The 16,008-nt window shown below is 40.8% G+C and overlaps 1 protein-coding gene across 1 annotated transcript; it reads left to right on the forward strand.

Annotated features, from left to right (window-relative positions):
* The first annotated feature begins 4,737 nt into the window (after nucleotides 1-4,737).
* On the forward strand, nucleotides 4,738-11,189 carry CXCL13 (chemokine (C-X-C motif) ligand 13). The gene is made up of 4 exons (XM_010845893.1): nucleotides 4,738-4,886; nucleotides 6,466-6,598; nucleotides 10,031-10,108; nucleotides 10,407-11,189. The coding sequence occupies exons 1-4, from the start codon at nucleotides 4,823-4,825 to the stop codon at nucleotides 10,459-10,461; spliced, it is 330 nt and encodes a 109-aa protein (XP_010844195.1). The 5' UTR covers nucleotides 4,738-4,822; the 3' UTR covers nucleotides 10,462-11,189.
* Nucleotides 11,190-16,008: the final 4,819 nt, after the last annotated feature.

The following is a 16,008-nucleotide window of genomic DNA, read 5'->3' on the forward strand; positions in this document are numbered from 1 at the left end:
GGATTTCCCAGGCAAGAATACTGGAGTGGGTTGCCATTTCCTTCTCTGGGGAATCTTCCTGGTCTAGGGATTGAACCCGGGTCTCCTGCAGCTGAGCCACCATGGAAGCCCCAGGGAAGCCCCTATAGGTCTCTCCAAGAAGGTATCACTGTTACTAGTGCCAATGGCACAGAGGAACTGAACCATGGGGACAGCATAAGGCAGTAAGTCTTGGAGTCAGGATGCAAACCCAGATGAGTCTGATTTCAGAACCTGAGCTCTTACCTGCTAGGCTGCAATACTTTCCTGCTATGCTAAATGTCAGATGTGCAGCAAGTTAAAACACTAGTTAATAGAGAAAGTTTCTCTTTTCTAGTCGAGTTGCTTTTGAAATGGCATGAAAGAAAATGCTCTCAATTTGGTCACAATGGCATTTGTCTCCTATGATATTACAAGCTACTTAAAAATTACCAGAATTTTATCCCTTGAATCATTTTAAACTCTGCCCTGGATCCTCTGATCAATGCCTTTAACTAGCTAGACTGGTAGGTACTTTGACCAATCATGCTGTCTCTTTAGTGACATTTTGCTATTTTTTAAAGATTTTTTTTTCTTGATGTGGACCATTTTTAAAGTCTTTATTGAATTTGTTACAATATTGTTTCTGTTCTCTGTTTGATCCCAACCAGGGATCAAACCCACACCCCCTGTACTGGACGGTGAAGTCTCAACCACTGGACCACCAGCCAAGTCCCTCAGTTTGCTTTTTGATATCTTGAGAGAGAATTCCCTTCTTGTACCTGTCAGTGATGTGCCTTTAGCCATCAGTGAGTCTGTCTGTCCTGTCCACTTTCACTAAGGGATCTGAGTATCATACCCTGAGGAGAGGATTTGTGCAAACATTTCTCTGCAGGTAATTTGTATATTGCATATGGCTCATGCAATATAGATCAGTGCTTCTCAGACTTTAAGGTTGCATTTAAATCACCTAGGAATCTTGTTAAAATGTAGGATCTGAGATTCTGCCTTTGTAACAAGCTCTTAGACAAAGCGAATGATGCTAGCCTGTGGACCACAATTTCAGTACCAAGGGGCTCAAGTATTCTTGCTGGGAAATCCTTGGACAGAGGAGCCTGGCAGGCTACAGTCCATGGGGTCGCAAAGAGTCAGACATGACTAACTGACAAGACAACAATAACTCAAAACTACCCAGTTTTCCTTGGGTCTGAGAGAAAATCTGGTTTGATTTCAAACTCAGGGAGAAAAAAAAAAAACCCTCCCTATCATTTTCTCATTTTCCCTAAGTTTGTATATATATGATCATAAGAAATCAGGTTTGATATAAACCGAGTTAGGTTTTTATGTTTTCAAACAAAGGTATCTACAAAAATTACTTTTTAAATAAAAAATTTTCACGTGGGCCCTAAATCTATGGTTTCAAAACATTTTTTCTTCTTGGCTTCAAAGTTTTTGAAATGTATATCCCTGTTGTAAGTGAGATCATGGAGAATTTGACTTGAAACTTCTAGAACCATCGGGGCTACTAAAGAGCTGCCCATTCTCCAATCCGATCTAGGGACAGGCAAGTAGAAAGTTTCTTTGGTCAGTATACACTAAATCCCAAACTCTGGACAATAAAAGGAACAAAATCAGATTTTAGAACTGTTGTGAAATTAGCTCCTTGACAGTCCTTTTTAAATAAGAGCCAACTGTGGAATTTCCTAGATTTATTCAGAGTTCTCTTTCAGTTACCTTTGTTCCTATGCTTTTCCTGTTACTGTCAGCATCACTCATTTTTGTTCTGACAAGGAGATATACAATCTCTATAACAGGGGCAAATGGAAAACTCCTACATTGGGTCCCAAATTCAAATTGCACAAGTGGCCACAAGTGAAATGAATGAGACATAGTTAGAAATTGATCACGTCAAAAGAAAAACAAATAATTCCCTGAAAATTCAATATAAATGACCAGAATAATGTTATTCAGCCAAGGGATGCAGTAGTAGAAGAACAATGCCTACGACAAAGGAGGTGATGAGTTTCCTCTGTTTTGTATTGGCAAAGCTATATTTGGGCTAGTGTGGTGTTTAGATGTGTGCATGCAAGAGCGTGTGTGTGAGAGAGTCAGACATGCAGGAGTGTGTGTGAGTGAGACAGAAGGAGGGGCAGTCATGATTTTAGGAGAAACAAAGAAAAAGATGAACAGATTTCAAAAAGATAATCCAGCTGGTGGTTTATCTTTCTGAAGATAAATGATTGGAAAAAATATGGTGAGAAAGCTTCAAACTGTCATAGATTAAAAGGATATTTACCTTTGAAATGTGTTGATTTGGGTTTTAGAGTGAAAGTTAAACCTACTGATAATGGATGAATGGGTGGATGGATGGGTAGACAGACAGGCCATTAACTGAACACATTCTAGGTGCCACGCACTCTGTCAAGAATTCTAAATAGACTACATAATTTTATTCTCCAAAAAAAAAAATCCTTTACAATTAGTATTATCCTCATATGAAAACTGATAATTCTGAGGCATAGCAAACTAAAGTCATTGACCAGGTGACTCCATACTTTGTACTCTTAACATCCAGTTCACAGACCTGTGGAGTGATCATTGGAAGTTCACTGCTCAGATCTCCCTCAAAGAAACACCTTGCTGGCCACCTGGGAGAAGTGCAGTCAGCCGACAATCTCCAGCTGCCAACATCCTCAGGCTCTGCTTCAGCTTTCTACCAGAGACCGTGCTGCTTCTGAGAAGCCCCTGCCAGTGACTGGACATGCCAGTGTCGGGGTAGAGGGGATGGTAGGGCTGGATCTCTGCCCACCATGGAGCTCATCTGATGGGCAGTCTATTCTTGGGATCTCCCGTTGAGTTGTCCCAGACTGTTAGATCAGTGTTGCAATCAGACGAGTGTTGCCTCACTGGGCAAACCCACTCCTGTCTCTTCCCCACTTTGATCTATCCTAGGAGTTAGTCGGTCTTCCCAGGTGGCTCAGACAGTAAAGAATCTGCCCACAGTATGGGAGTCCCACGTTCAATCCCCAGGTCAGGAAGATCCCTGGAGAAGGGAATGGCTAATCACTTCAGTATTCTTGCCTGGGAACCCCATGGACAGAGGAGCCTGGCAGGCTACAGTTCATGGTGTTGCAAAGAGTCGGACATGACTGAGCAACTAACACACACATGTAGGAGTTAGTCAACAAGGGAAAAAAAAGGAAGAAAGAAATTTCTTCTTCTCCAACATCCATCTCAGCATCTGTTTCCTGGGAGGCCCAATTCACACACCGGATCTTCAAATATTTGGAGTCCCAACACATGAAAGAGCAATTGTTTTCATACAGTGATAAGCGGTTGAATTAGTATTATACAGTGACTGGAATAGTAGGGAAGTGGCTTTTATATGCACAGAAGGAAGAACTTTTTAACTGTTGTTGTTTAGTCACTAAGTCGTATGTGATTCTTTGCAAACCTGTGGACTGTAGCCCACCAGGCTCCTCTGTCCATGGGATTTTCCAGGCAAGGATACTGAAGTGGGTTACCATTTCCTTCTCCAATTCTAACTACTAGAACTGACCAGACAGTGAAATGGGCTGACTCAAGACTGATGAGTTCCTGGTCACCACAGTCATTTGGGCCAATTGGAGGACTGCTTGGCATACAAAGGCTGTATGTCATTACTATTATCCCCATCCCATACACTCTGGGGCATCTAACATGATGAACATCCACAGAGCTGAGTAGCAAAAATCAAATTAATTAATTAGGAAGCCACAGCAGGAGGACCAAACCTCTGAGTTCTCAGTGGCTCCAAGCTTCTGGGTTCACACATCCACACTTGTAGACTTCCAAGGCAGCCCAGAGGTGCTCCTGGACAGATCAGCCTTTGCCCACATATTTTTCTTTTTCTTTTCTTTAATCAAAGCGCTCTAACAAGCGAGTTAAAGCTGTGGGTTCATTAGGCCCATAGGCTATTTGGCCAGATCAAAACCAAACTGCACACATGCTTTATTAAACAGACTGTAATATGAGGTTCAGTTACTTGATGAAATTCTAATGATGCCCTCCACGGACACCCGGTTCTCAAGGTCAGTACCTTGCATACAAGAGCTAGAAAGATTCTCCTTTTCAGAGCTGTTATTAAAATTCTCCTCCCTTCAAGACACACCCACATCTATGAGGGGATACCCACTTGTCCTCTTCCAGGACTTCTATGATGGTGAGATTACATAAATAATCATATATTTCAGATAGTGAAATAAGGTGTGGGAAAGTCTGATAGAAAAACAGTAACCTAGTCAGCATAGGGATTTGTCTATAAGGAGATATTCATTATGTCTACAAATATTTACTGAGCACCTATCAAAGGTTAGAGAAGCTTGCAGGTGCTAGAAACACAATGATGTGCCTGACAAGTTTCTGATTTCCTGGAGGATATATTCAGATGCCATTGAGACAGCCCACTGACCCTTCACTGAGAGCAGCAAGCAAAGCCACAATCCCTGATTGTGAACCTACAGAGAGAGTGCCGGGGAGTCTCCAAACTTCCCTCTCTTCCATCTCCAAATTCCTGCAACATCCCTGCCATTTAGAGTCCACATTTTCAAGAAATACTTTATTATACTACTAGTGCTCTGAAGCAAATGCATAAAATTTGCAAGAGGGGTTTAAAAAAAAAAGCAAGCTCAGCATATTGGGGAGCTTTTAAAACTGATGATGCAGCTGACCTCCTGGAGACAAAGGCAGTGGGAGGGCTTTACTGGTCTAAATAAATAGGAGTCTCTGGGCTGAGAACCCACAGTGTGGATCTGAAGCTGAAGTCTGAACTCCACCTTGAGGCAGAATGAGGTTCACCCCTGGAGCTCTGATTCTTATGCTGCTGGCCTTCAGCCTCTCTCCTGTCCATGGTGAGAACCTTCGCTTGTTATCATTTGTGCTTTGAGCTCAAGGGGTCTTCAGCCATTTCAATTTTTTTTCCAATCAGATAATGAGGGGAAGTGTGAATGAAGTGGGGGAAACTGCTCAACTGCTCCTAGATTTCTAAAAGTAAGGTGTTCAGAGATTTAACTCTTAGAGGCTGGAAACATTTGTATTGTTAAGACTGTCGTCCAGAGAAGGCGGAGATGCTGGAGGTCCCAGGTCCGTGGGACTGACACTCAGCAGCCTATTTCTGGCCTTTTTCAGATGCCTCTCTGCCTATAACTCATTTTTTCCAAATATCTCGTCTTCACTTTGCCTCTCAACGCTACCCCTTTTTGACCAAATGCTATTGACTCCAACCCGTTGGTCTCCTGCAGGGATAGTCTAATACAATGTTTTAGGGTCAGCTCTGACATGAAACATTGTAAGTACAACAGGAGTCCTCAAGTACACACTTCTGCCAAGAAGCAGACTTCCAAGTCTAAACGGGGAGGATTTCTTTGTGTAAATAGGTAAATATCTAGCTAAAAGATAAATTTTTATGCAACTGAAGGGATCATCAGATTCCACCAGGAATTATCATGTGTAGGATGAGATACTTCGTTCAGGTGCAGAGGACCAGTTTTTGTTCTTAAAATGTGGGGATATTTTTTCCTGATTTTAACCCCGTTTCACGTCATTTCATTCTTTAAGACCCTCGTCTCTTTCTCCTTCCATGAAGCTTTTCCATGGCTGCTGGCAAAGTCCTCTGTTCTCATTCATGCAGTTTGGACCTTGGGGGAAATACAGCATTCTGTGATACTTTAGTTTTTGTTTCTTTGTTTCCCCCACTAAAGTGTAACACCTTTAGAGCCTGGTTCCTTTATTTGCAATTCTGTGTCCAGCGGAGTGGTGGGCACTAGGGTTAAAGAAAGTAGAATTCCTTGAAATGCATAAGACAGGTTACCTATTAAAGTAATGAGTACATTTTTTGTTGTTGAATACAAACAGTTGAATGTTTATAATTGGTAGTTTTTGATAATGATTTGCAACTGAGTTAGAGGACCAACAGATTAAACAAAAACAAAAAACATCTTCATGGTATTTCCTTAGAGAAAGAGGGCGGGTTCGGAGAGTAGGGGGTAATGATAAGAAAGAGCTCGATAGGGTTAAAACTTGATAATGCTCTGGGAGACTCAGTTAACTAGTTCATTTCTGGTTTTTTATGTATTAGGAGTGAAGATTGATCAATTTTATGTTGCATGAATTATAACTGAGTTATTAGTTCCCACAGTGGCCATTCTCAAATTTTATTATATGGGCAACCACCTGAGTACCAATATAATGATGTCACAAATTTTAATAGGTATTGTATTTTTAAAAAGCTGATTTTATTTTTAAGGTTTTGATAGAAAATGTTTGAAAATAAGCCAAGACAAGCAGAAATTCACAAACTAAAGGCATATGGGTGGAAGTATTGACTTGAAATATTTAAATCTTCAAATGCACAGTATGAAAGATTACCGATTAATTCTAGTTGTGAATTATATGCCAAAGGGATTAAAATAACTGATTCTATGTTTATAGGTGTTCTGGAGACCAATAACACAAACTTAAAGTGTAAATGCATTCGAAAGACTGTCAACTTTTTCCCCATTAGTCTCATTGAAAGACTTAATATCATCCCCCGTGGGCGTGGATGTCCAAACACAGAAATCATGTAAGTTGCAATAAAAAATAATGTATGCTTCCTTGAAGTGATTAACTTGGAGTATTACTAGCAATCAATTCTCAAACTAATAATGAGAATCAGTAAAACTTGTTAAGTACATACTTTGCAGGTGTATGGGTGAGGCCCTAGCTAACTCACACGCTTCCGAACATTCACTCACTGTATTCTTTCAAGAGCCCTTTCAGGTATATCTGTTGTTACCATTCCTTTACAAATGCAGAAACTGAGGCTTAGGGAAGCTAGCTAACTGCCCTGAGGCGTACCACTAGACAGGGTCAGAACCAAGATTCTTCTCTATTCCGTCAAACTCCAATTGCCAGCAGAAACAGAAAATTTGTTCCCTAGAAGTTAAAGAGCAAGAGAATAAGTACCCACATCAGTCCTTGGTCAGAATGTCTGTCTATCTTATGGAATCATCCTTTAGGTTCTGTCAACTGTGAACCCCTAACTCTGCTTTAAAAATTAGGCTAAGGGGACAGTAATGGCTACAAGAAATTTAATAGACATTTTCTTTTATTGTGATGGCATATCCTCTTTCAATAAGCCCTTTTCTGTACTCCCAGAGACATCTGTAGATTCCTTTATTAGGGCATTTTCCACGGCATATCAAATGAGACAAACATTGCATGTAAAGCCCCTAGTACAGTGCCAGACAGAGTAATAAATGTTCAGCAACTGTTAGCTGTAATTATTCGGCATCATTGTATTGAAAGATTCAGGTTGGTTTGTCTGTTTTTCTCTTTCATTCCATCAGAAAATAAATTCTTTACAGATAGAAATCAGACACTATTCATTTCCCTATTCCTGATGTTTATCCCTTTCTTTTCAGATGGGAGAGGGTCAGCAAATGTTGGATTGACTATTTTTAAAGGAGCTTGTAGATCTTTTAACTATCACTGCCTAGAACTGTGATTTCTTCTTCCTGGATCCACCTTGAATGAACCAAGGTGCCCCGCAGCACCTTGAACTACAGTCAGAGCATCCTTCTCAGGGCAGCCCTGGCTTGGCTTTCATTAGCAACTCTTCCCTTGGCTGCTTTAACCTTTGGAAATATTTGTAAGCAGCTACTTTTTGTTTGGGCTTCCCTGGTGGCTCAGATGATAAAGAATCTGCCTGTAATGGGGGAGACCTGGGTTCAAACCCTGGGTTAGGAAGATCCCCTGGAGGAGGGCATGGCCACCCACTCCAGTATTCTTGCCTGGAGAATCCCCATGGACAGAGGAGTCTGGCAGGCTACAGTCCATGGGGTCGCACAGAGTCAGACACGACTGAATGACAAAGCACAGCGCTTTTTGTTTGTCCCATTTTGATATTAGGGCTTTGGGTTTCGGACTAGTTGTGCTTCACTTGTAATAAAGAAACATGGGATATCAAAAATAAGTAGGGATTTTTCTTTAGAAAGACATTACATTTCACTACTATCATTGACAATAAAAATTCTGACTAAACCGTGATTGTTGCCCTCCAACTTGGAGATGTGAAGTATAGTCATGACCTATTTAGGAGTAATTCCTCTGGCTGTCTAGAGCAGCAGTTCCCAGTCTTTTTGACACCAGGGACTGGTTTCATAGAAGACAGTTTTTCCACCGACCAGCATTGGGGGATGGTTTTGGGATGATTCGAGTGCATTACATTTACTATGCACATTATTTCTGTTATTATTACATCAGCTCCACTTCAGATCATCAGGTATTAGATCCCAGAGGTTGGGAACCCCTGGTCTAGAGAACAGAGGCTTTCTTCTGTTTTTTTATTACCAGTTTCTCTGTTATGAGTCAAGTCTCTCATCTCTCTACCAGGGGAAGTAATACACTCTAATTTTCTCTACTTAAACCTTAATTGTTTTAAAGTGAAAAAAATTTATCTTCTCACCAGAGTCTACATTTCTGAATTTTAACCAGATATATAAGCAAAAGTTGCAAATAATTATGAAAAATTCATGGCAGTCAGTAGTGAAAATACTCTAGTCCAGACAGTCAGAAATCTGTATTTCTATCATGAATTCAGAAACCAAATTGGAAGGCTCTGGCCAAGAGCCCAACAGGTCTATGACCTCCGATTCTGTAGTTTTCAATTACAAGAGTAGAGTTTCAAAGCTAGATGGATGGATCTTTGCCATCTGTCATTTTATAGCTAAAATGAGACACATCAAGAAATCACGTTTTGTTCAAAGTCACCCCAATGGACAGTAGACTCTCCCAGTTTGCTGTAAACCGGTAAACCTCATTTCTTTCACTGCTGGTAAGACATTTTGGCACTTGGTAACCATTCAGATATGCCCAGGTGGAGCAGTGGCTAAAACTGGGGGTTATGGAGTCAGCCAACCTTTATTTGAATCCTGCTTTATTATGCATTTCTTGTGCAATCTTGGACAAATTATTTAAAGTCTTCTTGAGGAAGCCTCAAGTTCCTCATCTGAAGGTGAGGAAATAGTATTTCCTTTAGCACAGGATTCTTGTGAGATTAATTGAGATAATTCATATTACCTGCCAAGCATAGTGGCTGGCACATTTTAAGTGCTTGATCAATATCAATGGATGATTATTCCCTACTGCCTTTCCCGTTGCTTAATTTTCAGAACATTGAAGTCTTGCTCACTGATGGTTCCATCAAATGCAGGTGTCACTCAGAGAAATTGGCTCTGTAAACCTCTCCCACAGTAAATTTCATTGGATTTTTTTTCACATAAAAGGTCTTTAAGAGAGAGTTTTCTTTAGTCTATTTTGTTTTCCCAAGCTCAGTGGACAAACACATTTTAAAGATATTATGATACAGCTTTTGGAGAAAAATGGCAATCCACTTCAGTACTCCTGCCTGGAGAATCCCATGGACAGAGGAGCCTGGCGGGCTGCAGTCCATGGGATCACAAGAGTTGGATAAGACTTAGTGACTAAACGGGCTTCCCTGGTGGCTCAGCTGGTAAAGAATCCACCTGCAATGCAGGAGACCTGGGTTTGATCCCTGGGTTGGGAAGATCCCCTGGAGAAGGGAAAGGCCCACTCCAGTATTCTGGCCTGGAGAATTCCACAGACTGCATACTCCATGGAGTCACAAAGAGTCAGACACAACTGAGTGACTTTCACTTTCACTTTAGCAACTAAACCAACATCTTAAAACTTCAGGAGTGAGGCAAACTTGGAGTCTGTTATTTGTTCTGTCTCCAATTCATGCAAAATTGTCAGCAAAATACTAACCTCTTACAACTGAGAGTCTGTCAATTCATATTCAGTTCCACCAACTCACACAGTGAGTCTCAAATGGGGATTTTCTTAATGATCAGACTTCATGCTGCAAATAACCTGCTTCACATCTAAAACTGCCCACCTCCTAATATATCTCATGTGGGAATCTTTTTTTTTATACTCAACTCTTTCCTAAAATGCAGGACTGATTGCTTTATTTTTATTTATTTCCCCCCAGAGTCTGGATGAAGAATAAGCTAGTTATCTGCTTGAACCCTCAAGCCAAATGGACACAAACACTAATCAAAGTGTTAAGGTGAGTCAGGCATAGCCACGGTTTGTAGATTTCAATTGTACTGGAGGGTTTCCTTTTTCCAGATAGTCAAAATGGGGGTCACTTTAAATTTATGAAACATTACTAAGACAAATACCCATTCTTCACTATTATTACTTATCAGATGGAGTTGAGATGCCTCATTCTGGCAGCTCGGTGAACTAACCTGGAAACCAGTGGGCACAAAATTCCTTATTTGAAATCTCCAGGGGAAAGCCACAGTTTCTGGCAAGTCTTTCTCTAAGCCTGACTCTCTCGTCTTATTTTTGTCTTCTCACAGCAAACGTATTTTGTCAACTTCACCAGCTCCAGTGGTTAAGAAAAGGAGTGACTGATGCCAATATTCCCATCAAGGACACCTGTGTTCCCCCAACATTCCTGCTCCGGGTTTTAGTTTTGTGTTTGGTTGAATCTTTTCCAGAAAAAAGATCTTCCCTATCTGCTTTATTTTAAAAATACAGTACCCTACAAACTCAGAGTTTGGAGGAGGAGTCATTAAGGAGGAAAGTTTCTTTAAGGCTAGTTCCTTCATTATAAATGATAAAGGTTACTTTCAATAATATACCTGTTGTTGAATGCTGAATTTTCCTACAAAACAAGTGGCTTGAATTAAGGAGGAAATGATGGAATGCATTTCAATCATTTTACACCCTAAGAATAGCAAGCTTCCATAAGAGATTTAAAAAGCTGCCTGGGAAACCCATGGAATTTTAGCCTTACAAGAAACAGAGTGTTCACATAATATACATCCTTCATTTAAAAGCTCACTATTGAGAGAAAAAAGGTCCTTCTACTTTTAAAGATTTCCTTTATAAGATTTACTCTCACAGATAAAGCTAAGAACACTCAAAGACCCCCAGACTTAAATTCATAAAATTTTCAGGAAAAGCATTTAAAGGGTGATATTTAGATGTATTCTTTCATGCATTTGCTTTGATGAACTTTTTTTAAAAATCACATCTTGCACAGACTTTTTTCTTTTTTTCGTCTTCAGTGTTCAATTCTTTAATGCTTTCTATTAATCTAATGCTGTTCAATAAACTTAAGCAAATGTTTTATTTAATTATGAGCAATTCATTCTTAATGGAGCATTTTTTCAGAAGTCTGCTCGTGAAACTATTTACCCCCAATTAGGACTTGAAGCCATGTGCTCAGACTCAAACCCAACCAAAACCCAGTTTGGGAGTGGAATTCACATGGCCAAGGCTTGAACCCAGACAAAATCCATGTCTTCCAACAGAGATCACTGACCTGGTTTCAGGACCTAATGAAGTTCAGGTTCTTTGATGAGAGACAAAGTGATAGCTAAGAAGTGGATTTATTCAGAGAGAAACACACTCCATAGACAGAGTTTGGGCCATGGCAGAGGGTGAGTCAGTGGTCCCAAAATGTGTTTTATGGGATGGGTAATTTCATAGGCTAATGAGTGGGAGGATTATTCCAACTGTTTGGGGGAAGGGATGGAGATTTCCAGGAATTCAGCCACTGCCCACTTTTTGGTCTTTTGGTGGTGCCTTGGAACTGCCATGGTGACTCTCAGTGTGTCATTCAGCTTGCTAATTGAGGATCAAGGTCTAGTCGAAGTTGACTTGTCTGCCATTTTGGACCCATGAGATTCTAATTGATTTGTGTTGTGTCCTGGGGCTATGTAATTCTTTCAAAACTTGTTCCCTGCCCCCTTCCCTCCTGTTTCACTCCCAGCATGCTCAGGTTCCAAGCTCTATTTGGTTCCCTCTTTTGTTTTTTGCTTTTGCTTTTTAGATTTATTTTTACTAAAGGTTTCTTGGGAGGGAGTAAAGAGTATCTATAAATGCTACATTTTCTGTTGTCCACAACTCAATGTTTACTTCTTTATTCCTAACACACACACACACACACACACACACAAGGATTATAAAATGTCATCAAAATCCTGCATTCATTCTTTAGTTTTATTTTGATCTGTTTGAGAATGTAGCTAGCATTCAGGGCACTCAAAAAACAAAACAAAACAAAAAGCCAAATTTACTCTTGCAATACTAGGTGGGTTAACACCCTGGGTTTGCATATGTAGAAGCTGAGACTAGAGGGGTTAAGTTACATGCTCAAGGCCTTACAGCTACTAAACAGCAAGTCAAAATTTGAACACAAGCAGTCTGGCACCAGAATCCCTGCTTCTAACACCTCCACTAAACTGATTCCATATAGGGTAGGGTACCATCAGCTTCATTTTACAGAAGCAGGAACTAAGTCAAAGAGATATTCACAAGTCCCAAGTCACATAATTAGTAAGAGACAAAACCAGAATTTGAACCCAGGGCCACCTGACTCTTAAGCTAATGCTCCTAACTGTGACACTTACACTGCCTAAAGTCTTCTTGCCCCAAAATGTATTTTTTCCTCCAATTCCTCACCTCCTCCCCTCCTTTCCAGGACCAATCAAAGCCAGAAAAAGGATGGGAGTTCCAGGATGTTCAGGCCTCCACCTCAGTTGGCATATCTATTGAGCGTGATCGAGGGGGATTAGACAGTGGGAGGGCAAATGCAGAATGAAATGCAAAAATCAGGGCCCTCGAGGGCTTCTAAACTTCTTTAAAAAAAACAACGACGACCACCTAAGCACCCATCCCTCAAAATTCACAGTAGATTTAGGGGTATTTGGCCTGATTTAGAACAGGAATAGTAACCCAAAGTTAGATGCAGGATAACTTGGTGAGTCAGTTAATTGAGTGAGGAAAAGGGATCCTTAGCTGATCTGAATGGGTTGGGGTCTAGAAGGGAGAATGGTGAAACAGTATGGCAGAATTTAGGCCATTTATGTCTATATAAATAAGCTGTTGTTGTAGTTTGGTTGCTAAGTCATGACCAACTCTTTTGCGACCCCATGTACCGGAGCCAGCCAGGTTCCTCTGTCCATGGGATTTCCCAGGCAAGAATACTGGAGTGGGTTGCCATTTCCTTCTCCAGGGGATCTCCATGACCCAGGGATTGAACCCACATCTTCTGCATTAGCAGGTGGGTTTTTTTTACCACTGAGCCACCAGGGAAGCCCACACACATACATATAAACACATGAATTATTTAAAATCCATATAAGATAGAATTGCAGGGAAAATACAAGCTAATCCTGACCAAAGCAGAATGTTCAACTCTGAAAAAATGGAATAAGAAGCTGTAAGGCCAAGCTACACAGGATCTTAGATGGAGAAAACAGGGAACCTTAACAAAGTGAGTTGAGCCCCTCTGGCTCTGTGGACACTCCTCTGAGCAGCAGAGGCCCAAGGGCAGAATCATCCTGATTATCCAAGGGAAGCAGAATTCTCCTTTGTTCCAGCTGAAGGAGCTCAGCCCCACCTCACTGGGAAATGGGCTTCCCAAAAGAATGAGTTCTGTCCTAGGGTTTTCCTTTTCCCACTGCCTTCCTTTCTACAATTCTCCCCTCTCATATGACATTTTACAGCCTCCAGCTCTAGATAAGGATTAGCATACAGCCTAGGCTTTACTTGCTCTGAGATGACATTTGGAGGCACTTTGGAACAGAATGAGTGGTTGACAAAAAACCTGGTAGAACTGAGAAAAAGAGGAGGGCCGTGAATCAGAAAGATGATATTGGAGAGACATGCCATTTTGTGACCCTCAAGGACTGAAGTTCTCTTGTGTAATCTCTTTGAAGAGCAGCATCTGCAACTTTTTAAAATATGTATTTCTCAAGCTTTTCTCCAAACCTAATACATAAGACACTCAGGAGTTGGGCCCAGCAATTTGTAGTTAACAAACTGTGGTATAATAAAAATTATATCTGGTCCTTGTCTCTGGTTCCTGGCACAGCACTCCAAAAACCCTTGGAATTGCCTGTTAGGAGTGTTTTTGTTCGTCACAATGAGCCCTGTTCAAACACATCTGAGTTTATTCTATTGAGGTGACTATTGGTGAACTCCTGAATAACTTCAAGGGCAGGGATGGTTGCCAGAAGAACCAACCACATGATTAGAGGGTTGGAACTTCCTGGTTGAGTTCAATCATCAATGGCCAATGGTTTAATCAATCATACCCCATAATGAAACCTCTGTAAAAACTCCTAAGCAACAGCATTTGGAGAGCTTCTGGGTTGGTGAACACATTGAGATGCTGAGAGCGTGGTGTGCCCAAAGAGGGTATGGAAGCACCTCCTCCCCCACACCTTATCCTAGGCAACTCTTCTATTTGGTTATTCCTGAATTGTATCCTTTGTAATAAATCTATAACAATAAGTAAAGCACTTTCCCAAGTTGTGTATGTCATGCTAGCAAATTATCAAATCGGGGACAGGGGAGAAGTCATAGGAATCTACAAATTTGTAGTTGGCAAGGCAGAAATGTGGGTAGCCTGAATATCCCATTTGCAACTGGTGTCTGAAGTAGGGGCAGCCTTGTCAGATTGAGCCGTCAGGATGTAGGGTCTATGCTAACTGCAGATGATTAGTGTCAGAATTGAATTGTTGGACACCCAATTAGTATCAGAGAATTAGAAAGGTGGTTGATGTCAGTAAACACTTACAAAAAAAGTTTGACACACCCTCCAGGTGGTTATGATGCCAGTAAAATTTGAAAAGCACTGTTCTAGGGTAAGCATTTCCAATGCTTACAGTATATTAGAGCCATCTAGGGAGCTTTCTTTTTTTTAATATTTTTTAGGTTAATTGTTATAACTTACATACAGTAAAATTCACCCTCTTTAAGTTTTCAGTTCAATGGTTTAGTTTGAATAGTCCCTTAGTCAGCTTGGGCTGTCCTAACAATGTATCACACATGGACTGGATGGCTTATAAACAACAGAAATTTAATGTTCACAGTCTGGAGGCTAGAAGTCCAAGATCAGAGTGCAAGTATGACCGGATTCTGATGAAAGCAGAGAAGTGAGTTCTCTGGTGATCCTTGTAAGGGCACTAATCCTATTCAGGAGGGCTCCGCCTTTATGACATCATTGTAATGCTAATTACCTCTGAAAGGTCCCACATCCTAGTATTATCAGAATGAAAGGTACAGTTTCAACACATGAATCTGGGATGAGACTACCCAGTGAAGAGTGATGAGACTACCTGCAATGCAGGAGACCCAGGTTCAACCCCTGGGTTGGAAGATCTTCTGGAGGAGGACATGGCAACCCACTCCAGTATTCTTGCCTGGTGAACTCCATGGACAGAGGAGCCTGGCGGGCTACAGTCCGTGGGGTCACAAGAGTCAGACCCAATTCAGTGACTAAACCACCACCACAAACATTCAGTTCATTGCAGGCCCAGCCCCTGTTCTGTTCCTATAATCTTGTCGTTTCCAGAATGTCATACAAATGGAACCATACAATGTACAGCCTTTTGTCAATTTTCACTTTGCATAATGGTTTTGAGATTCATCTGTTGTTGACGGTATCAACAGTTTACTCTTTGCTGTCCCTAACTACTGTTCTGCTGCATGAATATGCCACGATATGTTTATTCATTCACCAGTTGACAGTTCAGTTGTTTCCACTTTTGATCTATCGTGGATAAAAGGACTGTAAAATATTCATGCACAAGTCTTTATAGAAACATATGATTTTGTTTCTCTCAAGTAAATATTGAGAAGTGAGATTGCTGGGTCATGTGGCATATGCATATTTAAATTAATTAAGAAGCTGTCAAACTGTTTTTCAAAATAGAATTCCAGATAATCAATAGGCAACTCTTGTGCAAACTGAAGACTATCTTGTACAAGGTATCATCTGGAATATTTAGGAAATAATTGTCTTTGTCCTATTAGCTAGAACACATGACTAGGAGCACCTAATCACGTATTTTTAACTGCCATCATGCCATGAACATGCCAGTGGGTTTGAATTAATTGATAATTGTTATTAAGATTTAATGGCTTCCTGGGTTGTGCTAGAGG

This window comes from Bison bison, unplaced genomic scaffold, assembly GCF_000754665.1.
Source record: "Bison bison bison isolate TAMUID 2011002044 unplaced genomic scaffold, Bison_UMD1.0 scf7180017864228, whole genome shotgun sequence".
NCBI lineage: Eukaryota > Metazoa > Chordata > Mammalia > Artiodactyla > Bovidae > Bison > Bison bison.

What these genes read in the sequence shown, in the direction of transcription:
- CXCL13 (XM_010845893.1), top strand. Translation starts at nt 4,823, where the DNA reads ATGAGGTTCACCCCTGGAGCTCTGATTCTTATGCTGCTGGCCTTCAGC. An exon ending in CAGCCTCTCTCCTGTCCATG is followed by an intron (nt 4,887 to 6,465) that starts GTGAGAACCTTC and finishes CTATGTTTATAG; the next exon opens with GTGTTCTGGAGACCAATAAC. An exon ending in TGTCCAAACACAGAAATCAT is followed by an intron (nt 6,599 to 10,030) that starts GTAAGTTGCAAT and finishes ATTTCCCCCCAG; the next exon opens with AGTCTGGATGAAGAATAAGC.